Source organism: Gymnoscopelus braueri (assembly GCF_963280865.1).
Source record: "Gymnoscopelus braueri genome assembly, chromosome: 14".
Classification (NCBI taxonomy): Eukaryota; Metazoa; Chordata; class Actinopteri; order Myctophiformes; family Myctophidae; genus Gymnoscopelus; species Gymnoscopelus braueri.
The window spans coordinates 41,453,391-41,481,088 of NC_137619.1; the positions used below are offsets into that span (position 1 = coordinate 41,453,391).

Genomic DNA, 27,698 nt, shown 5'->3' on the forward strand with positions numbered 1-27,698 from the left:
ACTATTCACAGTCGTCCTCTGAGACACAGAGCATCAGTGACAGTCCAATAGTGAGGAGTGAGGACCGTGATGTATGGAGAGAGAGAAAAAAGGTAAAATGTAGCTTCACTTTATCTCTGAAGTGTACAAATTTGTTAAATTACCACTAAAGACTTTACTGCGTGGTTTCTGTGTGTTTTGAGATGTTAAGCAGTGGTTGTCTGTCACCACTGGAGTGCACGAGGACGGTGTCTAAAATGAGTTTCCATTCCAAGTCGGCGTTTGCCTCATTTTCACACCATTATGGAGGTCGTTATGGCTGACACATATCCCAGCATGCAGCAGAGCAGGGACTGAAGCATCGCTTTATCCTTATCATCCTCCGTTGTAAATCATGTTACAATCACACCTCTCCCACCTCCTGTATGGCGTTCACACATACAGCACACAAAGCCATCAAGCCTCTTTCTGCTGTTTCTCCTCGCGTCTCCATGTACTTGACCACGACACTTAACCAGTGTCTCCTCTCCCTTTGTTCTCCCCTCTTTGTCTGGAACCTGCTTTCTCCATGGAACATTCCATCAAACCCCATAGGTAAAAGCAAAGGTACTACTTATTTAATTCTCTGTATTCATACATCTATGACTACGGCGTGCGTGGCATTTATATACCCGCGAGGTATATAAAGTCATTGGCATTTTAAATTGCTTTCGCTGCTAATAATGTGTGTGTGACAATGTGGGGTTCCAGGTAGGTGCTTGCTCTTGCTTTGCAATCACACTTTTTTTTATGCAGCGTCAGTTGTTTCCTGTCTGCTTGATGCATGGGAATTGTAATTGAGATGCACAGGGGGATATTGGACACAGTAGTTGGCTGTCTTAGAGCGCAACCCCCACCCCGACGGTACTGTAAATACTTTCTTCTTGTTCCGATAATGGGTGGGTTGTGTTGTTGGGCAAGGTTTCATCGTAGTGTGTAAGTTGGTGGGCCTCACCATCCAGGCTGTGACCTTGACTTCGCCCTTTGGGGTAAGTGGACTTCTGATTTTTGCCGTTTGACTCTCCTCCTCAGGGCAGAGAGGGGAGCCCTGGCTTCTAAGGTCCCTACTGAGCATACAAGGTAAAACTGTGTGATTCTTTCTAGTTAAGCCCGATTTATACCGAGTCGTACGAAGGTGCTGGCCGTTGAAAATTGCCAATCTACAAGTTCACAACACGTCGCGATGTGACACGTTGTGAGCTAATATATCGGCTATTTTCGGTGCACGAGACCAATGTATGACGGAGTATGAGTTAAGCATAAGATTATGAAGTAAAACTGAAGTCAAGTCTTTTTGTTTTGGTATGCCCCGTTTTTATTTTCTGCTGCTGTAAGTGATTGTGGTAAATTGCATGTTAGCTAGCCCCTCTAGTAGTTCATGCAGGATTACTTCAGTGTTTTGGCTTAAAGCAATCCCTTTGTGCTTTGTGTTTTTGGTCAGTATAATATTTAGCCCATTTGGGTATTCAAGTGCTCTGTTTATATCCAAAATGCAATACATTTATTGATTTATCTTGTTATTACTGTATGCTATGTACACTGCCATGTTGTGGGGGGCCTAATCTCACCTTTTTGCAAGAAGGTATAAAATATTGCGGTATATTTGGTTTTAGCTTTTATTCATGCTTCTCAAGTACTTCCTGAACAGGTAAGGCTCCATAAGGTACAACATATGGTATGGATACGAATGGATATACTGTAGGGGGATTCTGCTGTCTGCTATTTGTTCATTAGTGTGTTATATTAACACAGCAAGCTTACCACAGCAAGCTACAGGGATGCATTTTTACACATACAGTAGGTGGGGATCTATAAAATAAAATAAAAATCAATAATTCCGTATTTGTGGGGAGGTGGGTGGGTGAGCGGGTGGTGCAGTAATTATTTACCCATCTATTAAGGTAAGTGTTATTTATTGAATGTTTGATTTTGAATTGTTCTGCAGTTGGACGTGACTACTGTCGATCAAATTAGATATTTCATGAAGTTGGCAACGCTGCTCTTTGCACTTGAAGATGAAAACAAAAGTACATTCAATAATTGGTTGGGATCATAATTGTTGACATGGCCTGTTCGTTTTGATATGATCATCATAGTTTCCATATGCTCAGTGTGTGTTACATAATGAAGCATTAAAGGAGGAGTTCACCCAAAAAATGACTTATTTTCTATCAATTGCACACCCTATGAAGCCTTGAATCCATGGATTATTTTTTGTTTTTGTGGCATTCCTAAGCTAATAATTTGATTCCTGTCTAGCTACCGGCTAATGTATCCGGTAGGAGACACAAAGTAGATTATTTGTGTCTCCTACCGGACATACACACGGTCATCAAATTATTGTCTTAGGAATGCCACAAAAACAAAAATAAATCCATGAAATCAAGGCTTCATGGGGTGTGTAATTGATAGAAAATAAGTAATTTTTTGGGTGAACTCCTCCTTTAACAAGGTTTAAGAACATGCTTTCACACAGTGCACGTTGTTTCATATGCTGTCCTTTGCAATTAAATGCAGTGTTTTAAATGCTTCACTCAAGATACACATTCAGAACTAGAAAAAGTGCTCCTCGAGGCAGGTCTCTCATGTGTTTTGCAAAAATTGGCCCCCTGGTGGCGCTGTAGCCACATGTGAAAATTTGGGGCAGAGGTTCTGCTCTGGCAACCAGGGAGTGTGTGTGCACAGTTTTGTTGCGATCAAGCCAACGGTGCCGGAGATTATCTGTTCACACACACACGGACGGACGGACGGACGGACGGACGGACGGACAGAGTGCAAAACATAGTCTCCGCCGGGCCGAAGGAACAGCAATGCGTATTTACTCGTGTTTGTGAAACACTGGTTTAGAGACTGATTCGTGAGTCTACGTCGCTAGGGGCGTTCTTCGCTATATACCTTCCAACTCTGAGCTCTTCAGCTTGAAGTCCATCCCAGCTGTTAACGCTGAAGGTTCAGGGACACAGCAGAGCTATACCAGCCAGTTGGAGCTGAGAGCTCAGAATCATCCTGTTTGTTACCCAGGCACGGACCCTGAGTTCAAAGTGCAGGATGTGCTCACAGCTGCTGCCTACTAATAAGGCTCCGTCCGTCTGTCTGTCTGTCTCTCTGTCTGTCTGTCTGTCTGTCCTCATAGGACCAACTGACACATATTGTACTCAGAGACGGAGAGAGAGAGAGATGGCGTCAGCTAGCTTCAGTGTATTGTCATGTAGGGTAGTGCGACGTGTGGACGTGCACTAATACTGTGATTCTCAACGGGCCGCAAAGGTATAGCGGCCCCCAAATAATTGGCAAAACACTACGATAATATGAGATTAATATTAAAAAGTGATACCAATAAATGAGTGTATAGGCTACTACATTAGTTCCATTGATCCAAGGTGGAACACAATTGATTTATTGATCATTAAAAAAAACATGTTCTGAAAATGCACGCGGCCCAACCATCTGACTACTGTTAAGTGGTCTTTCAGATCGGCCTGTTATAGCTTCACCATGAGGTTGACTTGAACATTTTGAAGTGGCATTTCTTCCTCGGCCCTAGTGGGAATATGTGCGTGCAAAAGTTCACGGAAATTGGACGCTGCGTTCATCATTTGAGGCATTTTGTGAAATATCTGAAATACCCGTTTCGTTTAATGACTATAGAGATACTGTATACCGATTTGCGTAATATCGAAACAATTGTTTTGCTAAATTCGACTTCCTGGTGGCGCTATAACAGGCCGACCTGAAACATTCGGGGCAGAGGTTCTGCTCTGGCATCCAGGGAGTGTGCGTGCACCGTTTCCAAATGGACCTGTACGCCGGGTCCATTTGGTTACATTTGTACCCTCTCAGAGTCGAGCGAACACTGAGAATTTCCCTGTGTAGAGGTGGCAGAAGGCTCACCACAGGGAGAGATTGAGAGAATGCTGATGTGGCACGAATGTGACATACCGGCAACACTGTTTCTAATTTGAGCTTTCGGTACAGCAGTTGCGTCCTGGTGTCATGCAGTGTCTAACCAACACGCTTCAATAACGCGTAGTCACAGCGACATCTGCATAATTAACCCATTTAGACCGGGAAAGAATCGGGTGTCATTTTTAGATTTATTTGGCTATTCAAAAATGGCACCGAGTGCCGCGCTATACGAGCTTGTAGATCTGCTGTTTTTGAACAATCGTGAAAATGTTTGCAAATCTTTGAATATATGTATATTTTCAAAGCGAACATTTGTAACTCAAATCTTTGCTTCTGGGGATTATACAATTGTCTTCTAAATTTGAAAATATCAGTTTCTATATCAGTGGTTCTCAAACTTTTTCATGTGAAGGACCCCCAAAATTATATGTATTTGGCCGCAGAAAATATTTAGTTCCAGGGACCCCCAGAAGCAAAGATTTGAGTTAAAAATTCATAAATATATATATATTGAAAGATTTGCACACATTTTCAAGGTTTTTCCAAAAATAGCAGATCTACAAGCTCATAGCACGGCACCGAGTGCCGCGCTATGAGCTATTTTTGATTAGCCAAAGAAATCTAAAAATGACACAGATGCATTCCCGGTCTTAATGGGTTAACTCGATGTCCTCATTCCTTTTCACATACAGTACGTTTAGCTTATTACAGGAAGTGGAATGTCTGTGTTATGTCCTATATGTAGTCCATTGGAGGCCGTTCTCTGTAGGTCCTTTGTGAAGGGACTGCTGTATGTATATAATTATGGAAAGTGACATTTCCTTACTGTACTGTACTTAAGTAAAATCTTGAGGTACTTTACTTGAATATTTCCAATTTCTGCTACTTTATACTTTGACTCCCCTATATTTTGGATGCATTTTATTGATAATATAATAAGGGAGTATGTAAGGGAGTATTTCTACATTAAATTATTTGTACCTTCACAGATCCGAGTACTTCCTCCACCATCTGTGTGTATTGCATTCAGCTGATATTGAACTGCCATTTGATTCCTAAATCCACATTTCTATTCAGCTCCAGAGAACCAGACATGCCAGGATAAGTCATACTGTAATACCACAAATAAATAGAGTATTTAATAGCTATCATCACAATGAACGGCCATGTGCAAAGGACTGGACAGAGAGAGCTTACCAGTGCATGAGTGCTTTTTGTGAAAATTAGTATGCTTTTTAATCTAGTTGTTTTCACTTTTTAAGATGGAAATTGTCACTTTTCATAATGGCATAAATATCCTGATACACGACAGCTATTTTAAGGGAATCTTTTTCCTTTTCTTTTTTTTTTGTCCTAGGTGTTGCAAACTTGCTGAAAGGTTCTAAAGACTTTGTCACTTATCTCAGTGTCACACTTCACTCACTTTCAGGTGTCAAATACAACACTCTCACATCCTTTAAATACCGCGTTGAACGCAGCGGATACTCAGGGTGGCCTATTGACTGTGTGCCATATTATAGTCTGAGCTGTCAGATTGTCTGCCTCACATTTTATTGAATTGTTGAAGTATTTATCAATTTTGTCCGATGGCTGCCACTGCTAAAGTCAAGATCACAAATTCAACCTCTCGGGTCCCCGCTCCCCATGCTTAAACAATGCATGCACACAACAAGCAGGTATATACATGTGTCTATTATACACATGTAGGAATGTGAAAACATGAATGCTGCTGCTCGTTATGTTCACTGTGTCTACTCATTGCTTTAAAAGGGATTTGGGCGATACCAGATGGCGTAAGTAAATCAATAAAAATATAAATAAGTACAGGCACTGCAATGCACCTGCCGTTTCATTTCACTATATATTGATTTAGTCTTATTGGCCTAATAAAGAGCTGTTGTGAACAGAAACAGACGGGATATGAGTTGATATTAGCATGATATTCATGGTCGTGTAGGGTAGTGCAGTGCAACTTGCATTGGAGGTGTTATGGTGTTTGATAATAAAACACTTTTTAATCACGTAAATCAGTCAATAGGTCTTATGTTAAATTGAAGACGAGAATAATGTACTGTAGGCAGTTCTATGCCTGGCCTGTGGCCTTATAAAGGTGCGTATACGGTACCACAAGATTATGATTTACATTTTGATACTTCTATAGGACTTAATTTGTTTGCCAATCATTAAAAGCTGTAAGAGTCGCAACTAAAACATCTGCAGTACCACTGAAACTGGGGGCTGAAAACCCTTTGAAATTGCAGTCATTGTGATATTCTGTTGTTTTCAAGGACACAGTACCATTGATTTTCTTTCTAAACTCTATTATTTGGAGTGTTCATTTAAGAACAGTTTATTTGTATAGCACATTCCATACCAAAGGGTGATTCAAAGTACTTTACATAAGGCATGCAGGGACATTTAAAGCCAAACAAGCTTTTAAAAGCATACAAATACAGAAATAGATAAAATAAACAGATGTAAGCTGATAATGTTGCCTTTAAAGCAGCACTATGTAACTTTTTATAGCATATTATGTCCCCTAAAACTATAAATAAAAAATGTAAGCAATACAAAACATCTTTCCGTACACTTATAGACTCATGGGGGTCCCTGCTAGGGGCTTTACTGTATTACTATGTATAGGGGAGACATTGAGTTTCATCCAGGCATTCAAGCTCCAGTGTCGCACAGGTAGAAACATCAAACACGCAAGAGAAGATTTTATAATTAAATACGAATTTAACATCTTAAATATTGTATTTACTTTAGAAACAGTTAATCTTTTACTCTAGAGGGGCAATGCCCTTCGCAAGTTGATGATGTCATTTGTCCCTGTGCGGTCTAGCCCTATGGAATGCATATGCAAAAAAACATACTTAAAATATTCATTAGATGCTCATATTAACCGTAGGAAGTATTAAGTTGTTTTTTATTTTCACATGCATTCCATAAATTCCATAGGGCTAGACCACACATGGACAAATGACATCAGCTTGAGACGGGCATTTCCCCTATTAAGTGAAAGATGAACTATTTCTAAAATAAATAAAATATTGAAGGTGTTTTTAATTTTACATTTGAGTTATAGAGGACAATTATAATGTCTTGTAGTAGTTTATAATGGCATTATGGTTATATATCACAAGACATAGTACAGAGTACTTGTAGATAATAGAGATCAATTGGCTGAAAATGCTCTCATAAGTCTGAACTTTATATTCAAGTCGCACTGTTTCAGCTGGAAGTGAGATTCCCTATTCTAGTGAATGCAGCAGCCTAGAGGGCGGAGACAAAAGTACACCGTTCGTTAGCCTCGGTCCCAGCCTCACTCATCTGCGAAAAGAAGAGCCTGGTCACGACCTAAAGCAGCGAGTGTCTAGGAAGTCCTGAGTGGACAGGATTTCCGTTTCCCCCGGAAACTATATTTTTTGACCAATCACAACACTCGTTTCATTCACGGAGAATGTTAACAGATTTGTAAAGCATCAACGTCATTTCCTTGGGCAGTACTCAGTACTCTGCCAAATTCAACCATTTCCGGTTGTCAACTTCCTAGACAACCAACATCCCAGGTCTTGCCCAGCGTGACCGTTCGTATGTCACTGATCACATGACCTCAACAATCAATTCTCCAGTTCTAGGCAACATAGAAGGGGGGGGACTTTTTTTCTTATTTCCACACAACAGCTTTAAGGTGTATTAATGACATAGTTCAATGTTGAACATTTGTGGTATGCCCCTTTAAGGCATATTTGGCTTATTAGCCAGGGATCCTTTTAACGACTGTTTCACCTGGGGACCGACCAGCCCTTACATACAGTTTCAGTTACACAATGTGTGCGTGGCGGGGGAACAAAACTGCTATTTAACTTGACATTGTCAAGTAGTCATTCAACCAAGTTAAAAACAAACACGGGTTCTAATGAGACATATCCCATATTACCTACTTGTTAACATTCAACATGTCTTATGTAAAGCATAAGTGAGAGCAAGTATCTCTACAAGTAAAGAGACCGTCTGGGAATTGTCAGGTCGCCGGTTCACCCTTTGGCTCGCCCAGTCTGCGTGTTGAAGTGTCCTTGAGCAAGACACTTAACGCCTAACAGCTACACCCCCATGCGCCGGTGAATACAGAAAAGCAATTCCAAATTGTTCCCTTTGTTTGGTACGCTTAGCAAGGATCAATTCCACATTTTGTGAAGCTTTGGCCATTGTTTTGCTCTTACATTTCAAATTTGCATAACTGAATGAACTGGATTAGTGCATGCAATTTGCTGGATTATTCTGTAAACATGCAAGCAGTGAGTGTTTCAAGGAATAATTTGACAGTTTGTGGATATTAGGCTTGATCACCTGCATACAAATTATACTGCTGTTTGAGATCTAAAAAGGCAAATAATAATAACATAGTTCATACAATATTTTATTATTTGTTAGCTGTATATCATTTAAAGTATTACAGTATTACATTACTCCCAAGAGTTAAATGTACACTGAGGATTTTTCAGTGTAGTTATTTCAATACGACTTTTGACTGGAAGTTTCTGAAACGTTTTTGATCCAAAACACAGCAGTATAAAGTCCAGGACAAGAGTAAAAAAAATGAAAATGTACTCTCAAAAACAAACTTGCAATGCAGGCAAATGCTGCAGCCCTCTGTGCCTATGCCAGTATATAACACAAGGCCAGAGGTGGATTTAGCGATTGCCATGGTGGGGTTCCCCCCTTCACCTACACTTTTAATTAAATAATGAGTGTTGTGTTCATGTGTGATGCATGCTAATGACTGTGCCTGCAACTAAACCAGTTTTTTATATGAGACTCTCTGGTTTGTATGTTGTGCGTAGTTACAGAGATAAACAAATGAAACTGCTGTTTGTAAAAGAGTACATTTAGTTAACTTAAAGATTGCAGAATTTTTGCTTCGTTTTGCAAGGTGAACAGTCAGTGCTGTGGAATCACTGGAAGCAGTCTTTTGAGATGTATTTAGTGGCACTTGATCTGACCGTGATCAGCGCAGCTCACAAACACTACAAAGTACAAACAGTACTACAATATAATAATAATTAATTATCAATCATTAATCATTAATACATTATGAATCATTAATAAATTATGAATCATTAATAAATCATTAATCATTAATAATCTAATCATGCAATGACCACAATTGTGTGTGATTTTAGCCAATCATGATTCACTGGTCGCTTGATTTATTGTCAGTATATTGTCAGTTTGTTGTTTTATTGTCTGCTGGTCCTACACCACCTTTACTGGAGCTGTCCAATTATAAAGGTGCTGAGATACTGCATCTGCAGGCAGATGCAGTATCTCAGAACATTTATAATTGTTTCCTTAGGAAACCGTAATATAATGATGAGCTGAGGCGCAGAATCGGCTTTACTCGAACAGACCACTGTTTGGGGGGCTGGGGGAGGAAACAAAACCTTTGTGCTGGGTGGGCCCACTGGTGGTCCCGGGGCCTGTTACATTTGAAATGGTTGAAACTTAGCTAAAATCAGCCTCTGTCCAGGGTATTTCTTTACTTCAAATATCTGTGGATATGAGCATTTGTTTGTGTTCTCTTTGACCAACTACGGCGGACACTTGAGCTGCAGTTTCAACAGAACTCAATGAATAATTACTGTAGGAACAGGGTAAGGTCAGTGGAAAGACACACTGAAGGCACTACAGTATGTCCTGTCCCTCTTGACGTTCGATTTTGAAGTACCAACTCTTCAATAATTAATATGAAATCAGTGAAAATATATACTGTATGGAACAGTGTTGTGAATAAATATGATACTGCAAAGACTCTATTCTCACCTAAATGTATAGCTATTTTTCTCCAAATTTTCAGCAGTGCACAGGATCATGACTTCAACCCGAAACCACTTGAAAGGGGGACTAGTGTGGGCATACAGTTGTTTACACTTGACTCTGGCCAGCATTTTGTTTTTTTGCACTTGTCCACCTCAGTGCACACTATTAAATGACAAAACATCCTCAAGTATTCTGAAATGCACTGTGCCGTAATAGCTACCATTTGGAACCTTTCATTTCACCCTTCCATTGGAACCCAGGCCATTGCAGTGATTATACCCTACAACTGCTGCCTGTGAAATTAGTTGAAGCTTTGTTGGGCCTCAGTGACATTGGTCTTTTTCACTTGCTTGTGAGGATTACACTTGTCCTCCTCATCCATGCTTTAGTTTTGCTTAAGTATGCATTAAAACACCCCCCTTCCCTCTTTTTCTTTTTTAAAAGATCTTTCTTCCAGCTCTGATGAGTCCTTAACCTTCTATTATCCCCTTGTTTCTGAAAGATAAGCGTTTTATGTTTTTTTTTTTTTTACAGCAGTGGTAATTTTTTCTTTCAAATTCTATAAATTATGGGATGTCTATTTGCTATCAAGAGTGGATCATTATTTTATCTTAAGCACATGGACCTTTTTTCCATTCATTGAAGTGCAGCAGGGCCTCAAAAATAATAGGGGAACTTCATGTCATCATGCAGCCTGTCAAAGATCTTTCTGCATTCACACTACTGTGTTGTGCACTGAATCAACAACACATGTTCCTTTTGTAGCTTCGTATGAAACCGGGGAGAGACTGTCAGAGAGGAATCCTTTCAGCTCTGCTGCCTCTATCAGGATTGCAATCTCACAGTCAAACCTTAGATATTAATCATATCTATGTTAACGTGGTTTTTGATGAGCTGAATGGAGATATCAGTACAGGATTTGACAGATTATTCTTCTGCCAGGGTACAGTATGTTCAGAATGTGGAGAAGCCCAGTGCTAGAACACTGAAGGTGTAGCTCTGAATGCTCTTGCATGCTTTATGTTGCATTAAGTACTTATGACAGACTTTTACCCAAGGAATATATTGTCCCATGCTAGAAAACAGATCATCTAGATCTATAATCAGGGGCGTAGCCATGGGTGGGCATAGGTAGGCCTGGGCCCACCCATTAGTTTTTTCTGCCCCCCCCCCCCAAAAAAAATAATAATAACTTATTTTTATTATTTTATTGTTTTTATGTCATATTCAGCCATTTTGATAAGTGTATATATAGGTACCCGAAATCCGTCACAAACCCGCAAAAAAAGCATAACAAATCTCGCGCGCACGGTCCGGACGCACATGCACGCACGCACGCGCGTGCATGCCCACCCGCGACTCTCTAGGCCCAGCCTCGGCTAGCGTTCTGGCTACGCCACTGTCTATAATTAAGATTGTGTGAATGAATGTGATGTTTGTCTTGTATAACCTAGATCTTGCTCTTACAAAGTGAAAGATTTATAATTTAGGCATTTAGCAGACACTCTTGTACATCACAACTTGCAAGTAATCGGAATAAGCAGTAAGCATGAGCTCTATTCAATGAACAACAACGTAAATAGTCACTTAAAGTAGAGTAGCCAGAGAATGTACTGTATAGTGCCTCAAAGAAGCTTTGAGGTAAACAATGAACCTAGCATCTGTCCAAACAACAAGCTATCTAAATTACATTCTTAACATCTGTGGACAACAAAACACTTATTAATTTAAGTCACCAAAAAAAGAGAACAAGTAACCAAGATACAGTATATCTGCCAAGTAAACGGGAGAGCGCTAGGGGGTATGGTGGAGTTCGAAGAGGTGAGTCAGACTATGGTGGGAAATAGGGAGTGAGTCTGCAGTTCTGGCTGAAATGGGAGTTTGTTTCACAGTTTGTTGGCAGACTAGTCTAGGACATGTGGAGCGCTGTCCAAGATTAGAATAAATGGCATGAACCCTAGTCAACAAACAACCATGTAAATGCTCACATAAGTAAAACGCAAAGAACAATTTAGTGCTTCAAAGTAACTAGGATACCAGGTAAGCATCAAACTTAGCATTGTTCCAAACAGCATGCTGTCTAAATGACATTCTTAGCATTTCTGGTCAAGCAAAAGTGAATCAAAAATACCAAAATATTTGAACAAGTAACAGACATGTACATCTGCATAGTAACTAGCATTAAAATAGACGACAGGAAGGCATGCAAGGAAGGAGGAGTGCTAGATTGGTAGTTCTGACAGCAAAGAGGTAGTTCTAACAGCAAAGGACGGTTAATTCCACAGCTTGGGAGCCAGGACTCGGGAGGGAGAAGAGTGTAGGACGCGATGTTTGAACAGACTTTCCTGTGTTAGCTGGTCTAAGTGAGCGGTAAGGTGGGGTTGGAATTGGACAATGTCCTGAATGTCAGGTGATTGCCTTGTAGGCCTTGTAGGCAATCACCAGTGTTGTGTGCTGGCTGCCGGCAGCAACCAGTGAAGGGAGCACAAAGGGAGGGAGATGTGAAAATCTTGGGATGTTGAAGAGAAGGCGTATGTACCGCACGGCATTCTGGCATATTTGGAGGGGCTTGAGTGAATATGCCAGGAGGGGACTAGCAATAAGGAGGGAGTTGTCAAGCCTGGAGATGACTGAGCCCGAGATAAGGAGCTGGGCAGACTCCAGTTGCAACAAATGAATTAAGCAGGGAAGGAGCAGGACCATGCAGGCATTTAAAAATCTGCTTTAAACTGGAATTACTTTCAAAGCTGAACATATTACTGTATGTTGTATTTTATTTTTATTTTTTACAGTCACTCACTCACTCCCTCAATTCAATTTCAAGGAGCTTTATTGGCATGATAAAACACATGTTTACATTGCCAAAGCAAGCGTCAAAAAACATAATAAAACAATTTAAGAAAACAAATGGGGAAAGTATGAACAGTTTGAGGGTGTCCAGCATTCTGTAAACAGAGCTATGTCACATTGGAACTTGGAAAAAACGGCTTACAAAACCACTAATGTTCATTTGCTGTTAGAAAGTGACCCATGTTGGTAAGGGTAGCTTAGTAGCTACTGTATAAAGCTTTTTGAAACAAATAGCAGCAATCTTTCAGGATTTTTTAACAGTTAACAGCATTTTCCCCAAAACTATTTATACAAAAAGCCTCAGATTCCAAAAGTGTTTAATGGTAGTAGCTCCGTTTATATGTTCAGTAGGTCTATATGTCAGAGGTCCACTCGGTACAGGAAACACATAATGGTTAGTAGTCCTTAAGGTGGTCGTATTCCATTGGCTAACCTTCTTTTATCACAACAGTTCACACTGTTCATGCTGCTGTGTTCGCACATTGTTGTATTTCTATCAGTAGGTTTGGGTGTTTTTCGTCGTTGGTCATGATTTCAAACTCACTTAGTGTGTATTTACTCAGTGGTGTAAAGTAACTACTGTAAGTACATTTACTCAAGTACTGTACTTATTTCCAATTTTCTGTACTTTTGCTTCTACTCCACTACATCTCAGAGGCAAATATTGTACTTTTACTCAACTACAATTATTTTAAAACTTTATTTACTCGTTACTTTGTAGATTTTGATTATTATTACAAAACATACATTACCCACTTCAGCCCAATATATATTTTGGCCTTTCGAAAATAGCCGATCTACAAGCTCACTATGCGTCGCGATGCGACTCATTGTGAGCTTGTAGATCTGCTATTTTCAAAGGATTTTTATACATTTGAAAACTTGTGAAATGGGACATTCTCCATAATGAGTACTTTCTACTTTAATTAAGTACATTTTTATACCAATACTTTTGTATTTTTTACTTGAGTAATTTTTTTATTCCAGACTTCCTATAAAACAATTGGCATAACTGCCCATGCGCGGAGTGCCACTGCCTGCAGTTAGTTTGTTTGTAATACAACGCAAAACTGCGCATGCGTGGACGTGCCTCTGCAGCTTTAGTTAAAAATGTTTGCTTTTAAGAGGGGAGCACAGGACACTCAGCGTTGCCATGTCCTCTGATTATACATGTATTTGCCTTACTTTTCACCACAGCGTTGCCATGTCTGAAAATCATAAGTGACTTTGCCCTACTTTCGCACAATACTCTCTCTCACACTGTGAGGTGGCTGTAAGGTGGATCTGCGATGCGAAGTGGACGACTCGTCACGCTAGACGTTCGGGCCGCTATGCGGCCCGTACTTCTAGTTATTTTACATTGCAGTATTGATACTTTTACTTAAGTAAAGTATTTGAGTACTTTTTCCACTCACTCAGTCACTCAGTCACTCACTCACAGTCACTCACTCACTCACTCACTCACTCACTCGCTCACTATTGATGACATCAGCGATCCATATGTGGGGATTAGTGGATTTATAGATGTTTTTTGGAGATCCACTGATCCGATTGACTTCACACCGGGGCACGGCGCTCCCTCGGGTCCTCTGTGACACACATCGGCATCGGTTGGATGGTTCTCGAGGGGGACGCGGACACACGGTCATGCACACATACAGAGATTCCATGCATGTGTAGTCAACCTACGGACCTGAGTCACACATGAAATGTATTTTCTGTTGGCACACTGTATATTCACATTTTGTTCTTGCTTTATATCATTGGTTCTCAAAGTGGGGTCCAGGGGTCCTTGGGGTGGTGGTACCAGGGGGGTCCCCAACAAAATTAGTTAATAACGAGTCACAATCATTTTAACCCCTTTATCCGTATTTTATACTTTGGGCGATTCAAAAATAGCAGATCTACAAGCTCATAGTGCGGCACCAAGTGCCGCACTATGAAAATAATAGCTTGTAGATCAGCTATTTAAAAAAAATCGTGAACATTCCTGCAAACATTTTGAGATGGGGGTCCGCGGCCAAATACATTATCATTTTGCGGGTCCTTGACATGAAAAAGTTTGAGAACCACTGATTTATATAATGATTACAAGTAACACCTTATATTTTTGATACTCATGAGAGTAGTATCATTATGCAAAGCATAATATAAGGTGTTATCAAATGGGGGACCCCAAGGTTGTGAATCACTGGTACACAGGATACACAAGGGTACTTGCTCAGCCTCAGATATCTCAGGGGAAGTGTCAGATTGCTCATGGACAACCTCAGGGTCAGGGAAGACTTCCTGCTTTTGTAAAGTAGCCACAACATGTTTTTGTCTACTTTCCCTTTATTTTCCTAAGGGCATTCAATAATTTGACTCGTATCCACTTCTGCAATTTTAATCAGATTCTCTCTTGTACGTACCATGTAACAAGAATACAACTTGCCATGTTCCCCCAAGTGAAAAGCAAGATACTGTACATGTTGTGCAACAAAGTGAATCAATCGAATGGTTCACTCAACAATTCAGAAAATATAAGAGACAATTTTATTAAAAGGGTTTGAACAAACATTCATAGATTTTCCATTTTTAAGGACAATCACAGTGGCAGGGCCGCAGGAAGGGTAGTGTGAACGGTGCGGGGCCCCGCGCTTGGGGGTGCCCCGCACAGATTCACGTTTATTAAGAGTTATACCGAGAAATAACCGCAAATAACCACCAAAAACTCGGAAATATCCGCCCAAAACCGCCAAAAAATCGCGCGCACGCCACTTCGCACAGGGCCCCGCATTTCTCCCAGACGGCTCTGCACAGTGGTAACCCAGCCCGGACAGCATAATGTAACATAATAAACAAGAAAGTTAGAGGACCAAAATCCCATTATAACTGGTGCATCTAAATTCGTATGCAAGCTCAAATTTGGGCTTCTGTTCGTCTGATTGAGCAGAAGGAAACGTAAACGTTGGTTCATTTCAAAAACGATTTGCCAACATTGCTTCTTGTCTGTGTAGTGTTAGCGCTGTTCACATTGCAACATTGTCTGCAGACTGAGCAGTGTTTTGGCCAGTGTGGTACTGTACAGTACTGTATATCATGGGAACAAACCATACATAGAGAAATATATTTATATTTCTTATTTTGATCATTATACTGTTTCAGTAAACTGTTAGCAAAGTTCTATCCATGTGATTCCCAGTGTTCAGGTTCATTACTGAAAGGAAGGCCAAACTTCATCCCTGTTTGTTACTGTCAGGTTTAGTGTGACAATAATGGATACCATCACAGTATTTCATATTTGATATTGGTGTTATCAGTTCCTGTGGTACATTGTAAAAAAGTGCTAGCACTGAGCTTTGCAGCTGAGCTCATTGACTGTCTTTGGCACATCCATTGAACTCAATTCAGTTCAATGTCAGAGAATAATGCATTCCCCTCCTTACATAATTATGAAATACTTCGCCCTAAGGATTTTGTCAACTCCCATATTTTCCAGCGCTCAGCATAATGCAACATTAATGTCACACCAACACGGAAATCACTTCCTCTGTGTAAGTCCATTCTAATGAACTTGGCTGCACACTTTAAGCAATGGAAACAAAGGCATAATGACGTATAAAGCCTGTAGTGTTGCAGTTTCATTGTGCTGACATAATTCACAGCTACCAAGTTCCTACATACATCTCAGTATTGGGAGAACATATGGGGATATATGGAATGACTGTTTTGTTGTTGAGCCCTTTGCACATTTTATGGACATACAGTATGATATGTGCATTGACAGTTCATATTTCAAACTAATTTAACCTTTAACAAACATAATGCTGAGGTATGTGCTTGTCACCAAAAAAAGAAAGGCTGATGTCTTTCTCACAAACAAGCTGTCCTTGGTAGGGCACTCACAGATAGAGTAAGGTGGTTGTAGTTGCAGCAGAGACCAGGACATAGTCTCTCTCAGAGGAAGGAAAAAAAAGACCTGTAATTGCCTGGAGTGAGATTTGTGTATCTGACATGGCAGATTGACAAGACTGCACTAAAGCACCACAGATTAGTACATTACCACAGATTTGGCTTCTGAGGGGGGGGGGGGGGGGTGGCAGGAGGAGACGGAGAAAGTAGAGGACTTAAAGCAGATAGAGAGGGACTACCGAAAGAATGAGCACAAGGAAAAGGGCAAGGAGAAATGTAGGTACTCTGTGGAAAGAGAAGCTCTGATAAAGTAGGATTATGAGACCGGATGTGATTAAAGGAGACTCAAGAGGGGACGTTTTGTGAGGGAAAGGGAAAATAAATAGTCAAAACAAGACTGGGTCAAAACTAGCAGGATGTGTATGCAAAGCTGGATGTCTTTTAATTTGAAACGATGAATGCAGGAAGCGGTGAAACACGGCCGGTCGGCCAATGGTGTAACTTCGTCATGTTCAGGTTTTCGTGTCATGCCCTGGGGCTGCGTGGGTTCATCCTAAATGTATTAATTAAATCATATAGAAACAAGACGGGAGCCATATCCACCATTACAAATGATTATCTTATCATTCATGTTCTTTCACCAGAAATTAGTGTGTTCCATAGACGGCAAAAGAATATGGGAAGTATCTGTAGTTCTTTCTCTCTTTTCCTCTCTCTCTCTCCCACACACACACACACACGTACACACTTGCTCGGTCGCTCGCTCGCTCGCTCACTCACTCACTCACTCACTCACTCACTCTTCCTCTCTCTTTGGCATGTGCTGCCCAGAGGCAATATGCGATCCAAACCGATAGTGATAATTGTTTTGGGATTGCATGTGATTATGAATTACCTTGAACAAATTATCTTTTAGTTTGGATTGGGAAGATTATGGTAGGTTATAATGTTTGCTCTCACACTGTGCTCACTGCTCATAAATATTGTTTTCCGGTAAGAAAATATATATTTTTTAAGGGTCAAATGCAAGTGAAATACTCTGTAGAGCCCTGAAAAATTATAAGAAAATGTTGTTTATACAGATACATCCCATAGCCTGGAGGGACGATTGCTTTAATATTGGCTAGTTCATTGTTTGGCCAACTGGCATCGCATAGCCTGGAGGGACGATTGCTCTGCGATCGGTAAGTTCATTGTTAGGCCAATGGTGTAAATTCATCACTCAGTGACTCAAGTCAGTCAGTCTGAGTTAGTCAGTAAGTCAGTCAGAGACACTCATGTTTAGTGGGCTGGTCCTGCTGTTGCGGTCCAGCCACTAGGTATTTGTGCATTTCTGCATTTGTTTCTAGCTAGCATTCTTTTCCCTTTTTCATTTCATATATCAGAAATGCCTGCTTACCTAATAGACATGTTTTGCTTCTTTATGTCCATCTATTGCTGTCTCAGCTTCGCATCCTCAATCTGATAAGCAGCAGCATATAGTGCCACATCTCTGAGCTGTCATAACAGACAATTTCTCTGAGGTTGGACGCATGATTCAACGGCACACTGCCTTGTCCTCGAGGGGCATCCGGATAAGAAAATGCAGCTGCAAACTTTCAATTAATAGCTATCATTGCCTTTCCCAACGTATATTTATTATAAAAGATGACAAGCATATAAATTTCTCCCTACCTAAAGAAAAGGGAGCGAGAGAATGTAGAATAAAAAGGTTGGATCAATACGAACCAGGCTCATGCGGCTCCCCAGGTAGAGTGGAAGGAGATCTGCTCTGAATCAATAGTGCTGGTCGATGCCAGTGAGAGACTGCAGTGATGAAAAACTCTATTTCTTGGCCCGCAGAAAGGAATGGATGAATCTGAGCAGAAAATAGATAAAAGGGAGACACTTATACTTCAACTTTAGACTGGAATCCATCCCTTGCATGTCTGTTTGTTTAGCTATTGTACAGCAGTTTGATTATGGGCTGTGTGGAGCCTTCTTTCATGTGGCAGTGGCACGTTCGGGATGTTGCAATGATGTTCTATTGTATGTCACTAGTCACCTACCGAAGAAATTCTTAGTCTACTTAAGGTCAGAAATTTGATAATCAATTAGTCAATTTAACCAACAAATCTGTAAAATTGTGTTTGCTGCAAACAAGCAGAGACCAGCCTTTTCAGCTGAACGTTATAGCAGAATCAAAGAGTTATATGTAGACTTCACAAGAGATGCGCATGGAAAAAAGCATAAAAGACTAATAAACTAACAAGAACATGATTGATCGATTAATCGACTATGAGGCGACAACCCTAGCCATCTCTCTCACCGATCAGTGTCATGAAATGGTATGAAATATGAAATACATGTAATTGTAATACGATGCAGTGCTGCAGCGCTGCTTTGTACGGGTGATTTATGATCGCCAACTAGCCCGTGGCTTAGCTACCTTCAAATACATTGCGATTTCCCTCCCATCTTTAATGGTTCATATATCTTGTCCCATTATAGCTCCTGCAATGTGTTATTCTCCAGACACCGTAGTGTGGGAGACCAGGAAAGGAGTACATGTGTGATTATGCAAACTCACACTATAATATCGTACATATTAATTTTCTCCTTCCTGTGACTTTTGTGCCACAATAAAGTACAATGACAAGGAACAGCAAACACGTACCTCATCAATATCAGTCACTCTAAAGTAATCACTGTAATTTACACATTGATAATGAATAGTACTATAATCATGCCATTTATCAAATCCTCGACTTAAGTATATTGACTTTGGGCTGTGTTCTGTAAGTGTCATGTCCTCTTACGACGGAGAGAGGCAACTATAACACTAACACAGTGTAACACTGTAGCACTGTGAGTCTGTGACAACGACTGATTTAGGAGATATTTGGGCTTATGCGCTTCAGCTACTTGTCAATCATTTGGTGTCCTACACACACGCGTGCGGCAAAAAAAAAGACACTTTTTTTTCCCCCGGGTTTGTTACCTTTTTTTGGGGGGGGGGGGTGTTACTTTATTCGGTTAATTCGGTTAATTATTTTTTGTGATGAGTTTGTGATGGGTGCTCGTCATTTCTGCTGGGTGCTCTAGCCCCAAGGCACCCACAGTATCGGCGCCCTTGGACGTAGGATCGGTTAAAAATAACGTTTTATTCATTTAAACAAGTTGCGGATTGCAGCTTTAATGTTGCGGCCAACCCCAAAAATAAATGCCTTTCTAGTGACGCGCGGCAAGGAAACGGCAAGGCTCCCGGTGGGAAATTGAATAGTCCATTTCCAATCGACTGTGCCCTGGGAAATCCATGGGGGTCAGTGGCAATTTGTCTCAGGAGGTTTGCACCAGGAGTCATTACGCTCAAGACCAACACGTCCAGAGGGACACAACCATTCTTTAAAGCATTCCCTCTGCTATACCCCCCCCTCTCTCTCTGTCACCCTCACCTCATTCCTCTCCTGTGTACTGACATGCTCTCTCTCTCCTCTAACAAATTAATTTGAAGCCTTTTTTCCCCCAGATTCTAAAGTAATATAATACTCATAAGTTGTAACATCACACTGTAAAATCTTGTAAAAGTGTTTATTTTTACTCTGAGAGTAAAAATAATTTGTGAACCATGAAACGTGTCCATTTTGTTTGCATTTGTACACTAGGGTTACATTTACCATGCGCTGCACTGGGTGAAGTATACTAAACATATGCATGTAATTAGCATTCACTCATCTTCATTAAATACAGTAACTCATGTTAATTACACATATCATGTACATCGATATGTGTTTACCACTGAATCATATGGAGTGATGGAGGTTTATTTTGATATTACATTCGATGCTGCAAAAGCCATATGGTCTCTCAATATTAATATTGGCAGTGTGCAGCTTACCCCTATATGGGGAAAAACGGGATGTTGTGCAATATTTACCATAAAGGAAAGTTGGAAAGTTAAATCCATCAGATTATTTAAGTGTGTCATCCGCTCTCAACTGTACATGCAGTGCTTCATGTTTTCCAGTACGGATGCAGCAGTTTCATGTAACATATGATGTTCTTCTTTGCCCTTCCCTCTCACTTCCTGTTTTTTTTTACTCTCCACTTACCACATCATCTTAAACATTGCCCACACATTCTTAGAGATGGGAGGGAAAGCCAGCTAGCGGGAGTAAAGCATGCTTCAACATAAACATCTCATGCAACTTTTTTGGAGGGAAGATATAGATAGCGGCAGTGGCTCAGGGGTAGAGTGGCCGCATGGCAACCACAAGGTTCCCAGTTCGATCCCCAGAGTTGGTGTCGAAGCGTCCTTGAGCAAGACGCTGAACCCCTAATTGCTCCCAATGAGCAGGTTGGTGCCTTTGAATGGTTTCCTCCGCCATCGGTGTATGAATGTGTGTGTGAATGGGTGAATGTAATACACAATCTATGTAAAGCGCTTTGGATAAAAGCGCTATATAAATGCACCATTTACCATTGTTTACCATTTAGATAGGAGATTATGTTGACGGTGGTCAATGCTTGTATTGGCTTTGGCTTGAGAATGGAACAGACCTCAAAGCAAAAGCAAAATGGCTGCACTACAGTATTTTTGTTCTGCATACATGCATGTACAGTATTAAATAGAGGAATATGTTCAGTTCTGTGATACAAAAAGTTTTGCAGCCATGTAGTAAAACTAAAACTAGGTACGGTATACATCTGCATTTAGACGTTGATTTCTGTGTATTTGTTGTTCATGGATGTTTGTGGCGAAACTGAAAGTGGCAAATACAGCTCTTTTCAGCAAGACGTTGTGAAGATAGGCCAACGTGTTGCTGCAATTGCAAATACATGAAACCTATAGGAGTGTTAGAATGTAGTGGAGTCAAAGCTAAAGTTATTATATCAAACACTGAAATAGCTTTTACTAAAGTCTTGTATATTTCAGTGGGGGAAATGACTAAAGAAATGTCAATTTAATATGTTCACCATAGTAAGTCATAGGATTCTAGATTTTTCTAAAGGAGAAAAAAATTAATTGACAACACCAATTCCTTAGATAATAGTTAATCTGGTGTCTCTAATATAATAGACAGTAATAAGCAAGTGGTGTATTATTCTATGATAGTGGATTAGAAATATCTTCATAAGAACACATGCCTGGTCTCTGGTGACATTTACGCTTCTCATGAATTATAGATGAAAGTAATTGTCTCTTTTGTGTGTAAGTTCCCCTTGGTATTTTAACCCATTATTTTTGTCTTCCTGATCTCTATCATGTTAATAGGTGTGTTTTCGTACAAGCCGCACAGAACTCTCACAATGCTAATTAAAGCTACATGAGGTGGAGTTACAGTAGATAGATGGCGGGGATTGATATCGTTGCCGTTGGGTGGAAACCTCATATGTCCAAAACTTTTCCTTTTATTATTATTTTAAAAACAATTTAAAAGAGTGAAAATAGCAGATCTACAAGGTCACAACGCGTCGCATCGCGACGTGTTGTGACCTTGTAGATCTGCTATTTTCACTACTTGATTGTGACCCTCTTGTATGACAAAGTAGGGCATTAAATGACTTGAAACTTGAAAAGGTTGAAATGTGGAGATACAAGGTTTTTGCCTGAACGCGACGATATCACAGTTGCCTTTTACAATTCAATTCAAAGGAGCTTTATTGGCATGAGAAAACATACGCTTACATTGCCCAAGCAAGTGTCAAGACATAATAAAATAAATTTAAGAAAATAATGGGGGAAGTGTACATTGGAGGGGTTACAGCATTGTGTTAAACAGCTATGGCACATTAGCAGCATTTTTCTTCAGCACCATGGACAGCACTCACTCCACATAGCATAACTAGGCTTCAGCACCATGGATAGCGACTGCCCCTCAAGCACAATACCTCAGACCTGCAAGAGCAGTGTTTCTCAATAGGTGGTACATGTTAGCCTGGGATCCAGCCTGCTTCGCTACGTTCGGCGGACTTTATTTTCTCTCTTCGCTTCTCAGTCTGGAAAGCCTCCCATTGGGAGGTTTTGCAGAACTACACTGGAACTACATATGTTACGTTGGGCAACGTCGTTGCTGATTGGATGTTGTTCAAACGAATGACGAATCACAACGATCACACTGTTTTTTTGGTCCCGCCCCGCACCACAGAAGCCCCAGGTTCGATTCGAAGCTTGTGGCATGTCCCGCCTCCCTTGGAGATAGGAGGCTTTCCAGACTGAGAAGCGAAGAGAGAAAAAAAAGTCCGCCGAACGTAGCGAAGCAGGCTGGATACCAGGCTAGGTACATGTACCCATAGGGCAGCGATTCCAATCCTGTGGCCCGGGGCTCACTGGTGGGCAGTGAAGATATTGGAAGTGGGGCCCCAAATAATGGCAAAACACTACCATTTTTATGATATAACATTAATATGAAAAATTTACGCAATTGAAAAATGAGTTTTCATTGTGATACTAATGAATAGGAACTTAAAGGGATATTTCACTTTCAAAAACACTTTTGCTCATTTTATTGTCTACTCAGGCTTTTGTGAACCCCCCAGACCGTTTTTAAGTTGCTTGATTCTTTATTTAGATATTATATTTTCATTTTATCAGACACGCCCCCTTCCTATACAAACCCATTATAACTTCAAACTTCATTTGTAACCCGTTAGATTCGTCAAAAACACCCGTCCTTTGTTCTGGTGACTCACCCTGCCCTCCTAATACGCGAGGGGGCCGTGTTTTTTCGATAACTTTTTTCATTTATTTTTTATATTTTTTTTGGAAAATGAAAAAAATTAAATACATTAAAAAATTATAATAAAATAAATGAAAAAAGTAATCAAAAAAACACGGCCCCCTCACGTATTAGGAGAGCAGGGTGAGTCAGCAGAACCAAGGACGGATGTTTTTGATGAATCTAACGGGTAAAAAATGGAGTTTGAAGTTATAATGGGTTTGTATAGGAAGGGGGCGTGTCTGATAAAATGATTATCAAATATCTAAATACTAAATCTAGCAACTTAAAAACGGTCTGGGGGGCTCACAAAAGCCTGAGTAGACGATAAAATGACCAAAAGTTTTTTTGAAAGTGAAATATCCCTTTAAATATACTATGTTAGTTCCATTGATCCAAGCCGGAACACAATGGATTGATTGATCATTAAAATAATCATGCTTAATGTTTAAAGGTAGCTACATTTAAATGTTCAGTAGGTCTGTTTCAGAGGCCCACTCGGTACAGAAACACAATAGTTAGTAGTCCTTAGGGTGGTTGTATTCCATTGGCTAACCTTCTTTTATCAGAACCGTGTGTTCGCACATTGTTGTAGCAGGTATGGGAGTTCCTTTGTCATTGGTCATGTTTTCAAACTCACTTTGGGTGTATATAGTCTGTGGGAAGTATATGTGTCTGATGACTTGGTATAGTGGGCAGGTGGTTAGAAAGTGTAGCTCTGTTTCCACCACATAGTCTGTCTTCCCTTGATAGTGGGGTCTGTCTGTGGCAGCCTTTCTCTGTTGCAAGGCTGTGTTCATTGAGTCTGTACCTAGTCAAGGCTTTCCTTAGTTTTGGGTCATTCACAGTACTTTAACAGAGTCTTTTTTTATATTGTGGTATCACTACTTCTACTCCAGTAAAAAAAAATTTACTTCCACCACTGTTATTCTGTGACATTTCTCACTATGTCCGAGACAAGGTTAACTACGGTCCTTTCCACTGACTGTGAACATACAATTCTGCTGCATGTACTGCAGTGCATGTACTGCTCTCTGCAAGTGATTAGTAGATTCAGACTGAGTGCATGCCCCACGCGTGAAGAATGTGCCTCACAAAATGGCCTGATCGTCATTAATTTGCCAGCAATCATGTGATTAGAACTGACCCATTAAGTACGCAAATGGGCACGCCCCGACGTTGGCAGGCTAATCTGCTGTGGGCATAAGATTGATTTTTAAAGTAACTTCCCACTGAAACCCAATGCTTCTCCGTTTTCATAGTCGTGCATTATACCTTTAGCCTTAAGTTCGAGAGAATCCAATTTTTCAGTTTTAGCTGTTTTGCCCAGTTATTTTTTCTCCCCAGCACAAAGCAATTGTATAATCTTCACTGAAATGAATATGTGAACGTCCTAGACCTAGTCCATTAGTATTACAAATTAATAATAATTACTACTGTATGGTCAGAGATGTATGTGGTCATTTAATCAGTGCCCTTCACAATTGTCCTTGTGCCTGGGCTGAGGAATGATGAGATATTGCTATTTTCCATATTTTTAAAAATCGATTTAATTAAAATCAATATTTTTTTTAAGAAGTTCGATTAACTGTTGCACTCCTAGTAAAACAATAACAACCCACTGATGTGCAGGACTGCAGTGATGTTGCATTAAGTACCCTGGCAATAAAGTATGAGAGCATGTATGAGAGCATGTTTGACACATTGTATCATGTCATGTGTGTAAGAGCCTTTTTTATACAGTAAGTGGAAGGTAGAAAAAAAAAATCTGCCCATCGGAAAATGACATTATGAACCGTAAATATATTGCTTTCAGATAGGGGCCATAAATCCCTGTCCCTGAGCTGAGGTGAAGGTCGCTGGGGGACTGTCACGGCGTGAATTATGACTAGCGATGGATGCATCCGTGGAAACATGGACATACCATATTTTGTTAAACACCTGTGCAGTCACAAAAGTCCCTGCAGAGCAATTAAAAGGCATAAATAAAGATATAGCCTGCATACAGGTTATAGCATGCATATGGGGATTATTGACTGCCCTGTTGCTCTTCATTCTATATCGGTGTCTTGCCCCACTTTTCTACTGAACTGGTTTTAATATACTGGCTCAGTAATGATGGTCATGTTTAGTCAGAGATAGCCTTATTGGCTGAACTTACAACAGAGAAGTATTGCCCGTGATGTGGGAACGTGTATGCTCCCAAACCCTATATATATACTTGGTCTATAGCAGTGGTTCTCAAAGTGGGGTCCGGGGACCCCCAGGGGTCCTTGAGGGAGTTCCAGGGGGTCCCCAGCTTAATGATAGATAGTTAGGAACCAAATGGACCCTTATGGGTCTGTAACTCAGAGAGTGCCAAATGGACCCTAACGGGCCCATTTGGCACTTATTTTACAATATAAATTGGGGTCCCAGAGATATAAATGCCATTAAATGGTGTTCCGTAGCCTAATGCATGTCAAACTGGGGGTCTTTGAAATTAAAATGGTTGAGAATCACTGCTAGAGTCGTGGAAATCCTCTTATGGGGGTCCCTGGCATATCTTTTCAAATGGGGGTCCGTGGGCTAATAAGTGTCAATTTGGGGGTCCTTGACATGAAAAAGTTTGAGAACCACTGGTCTATAGGTCCCCCTCCTGATTTCCTTCTACACCCAATCCCTGACGTACAGTTGCATTGCGACACATTGTGAGCTTCTAGATCTGCTACTTTCACCGAATGTTTCACCTATTACACCATGTCCCAGAGTAAGGGACACTAGAGTTCATGTGGTTAAAAAGCTATTGCACTCTATTGTCCTGTAGTAATTTAATTAGACGATTGAGTTACACCAGAGAAAACGTATTGAATCGGACTCCGAGGGTTTTTTCAAGAGCTGCTTGTATGCACTTGTCTCTGATGTTCCGAGGTAACGTTATATGTACCATTTAACGCTACCGCGGCTCTTGTGGTGTAATTTAGAGGCTGTGTCAGTGACTAAAATAGGCCTGGAGATAGGCACTGAGGATCCCTTGCACATCATTAAGTGTGAAATATAACAACACGCCCCTGAGCGGCCGGCTGTTCCCCTGGAGAGACGACAGCTAGATACAGGCTGTGCACAATTATGTCTGAGAAGAACCGCAGCCCCGTACCATACCTTCCTCATTGCTTCATGCTAAAACTAGGGCTGCAAACTATTGATTGCCTTCTTAGTGATTATTCTGCTGTCGATTACTTCTTCGTTTTAATTGAATAATCGAGATGTACTTTCTCTGGATAAGAAACAAGTAGTCAATGAATCAACGTAAAAAAAAATCGAATAGATCCTATTTTATACTTTGTGCAAAGAGGGACAAAGTATACGTACTAACTCCCACCTGTATCGTCTGGTACTTTATGCAACATCACTGCTATCCATGTACAGCAGAGTGGGTTTCTACAGTCGATCTACCAGCTCACAACTGTCGATCTCTACAAGCTAGTGGATCTTCTATCTTTTTGAAAATCAATTATTTGGATACAATATATATATATATCTATATATCTATATATAATATTTTATAATTGCTTAATTTGATAAACTGTTGCACACCCTAGTTAAAAGCACTCTGATGTACATGGATTGCAGTCTTGTTGCATAAAGTACTGTACCTGACGATACAGGTGGAGTGTGTTTGAAATAGATACTATGCAGTCCACTGATGTAGTTGATGCAATCTCTTTTAAGTTTGTTTCCATCTCTGTTACAGTGTTGATTCTGACAGCAAATTTTGATTTAGTTTTAGTCATAGTCTTTTGAATAAAATTCCATTTAGTTTTAGTCATGTTTTAGTCATGTTTTAGTCATCTGAAATGTTTCAGTTTTTGTCTAATTTTGTCGACTAAATATCATAAGATTATAGTCGACTAAATCTACAGTTGATTTTGTCGACTAAAATGTGTTTTGGAGGTGCCTTGATTGTGTTATAATGGCTGATTTTACACTTGGTTGCATGCTGAAAATAGCCGATCTACCAGCTCACAACGCGCCGCAGAGCGACGCGTTGTGAGCTTGTAGATCTGCTATTTTCAGAGTGCAACACCCGAGCGCAACCAAACATAAAATGTCTTAGTTCTACTGGATCTCTTCTAGTCCCTCCCTAACATTTTAGTCTAGTTTTTATTTGTTGACGAAATTGTCAATATATTTAGTCTTAGTTTTAATTTAGTTTTCGTCAGTGAAAAACGATTGTCGACGAACATTTTTAGTCATAGTTTTTATTCGACCAAATAAACACTGGTTTTAAAACATGATTTTGTCCTTCTCATGGAGTACACTGTATCTACGTCAATGCACAAATACCAGGATGCACTTGAAGGCAGAGGCATCGGTAAAATTAATTATAATTCAAACCCCTCTCTGGGAAACATCAATTTATCTGGGAATATTTATATACTGTAGCTAGAAAACTGAACAGTGCAGTATTATGTATCTCAATGGAGGGATGCTGAGTTCCCCTGACTACTATTTTATTCCTTAAGTCAC

At 40.3% G+C, this 27,698-nt stretch overlaps 1 protein-coding gene across 1 annotated transcript in view; it reads left to right on the forward strand.

The window, feature by feature from the left end:
- LOC308100128 (neurexin-1a-like) overlaps positions 1 to 27,698 on the forward strand; it is a gene marked incomplete at both ends in the record, with an annotated part of 542,450 nt that overhangs the window by 36,877 nt on the left and 477,875 nt on the right. Inside the window, 1 exon segment of the mRNA XM_080449034.1 lies at positions 1,051 to 1,098. Coding sequence (XP_080305160.1) covers positions 1,051 to 1,098 — 48 coding nt within the window.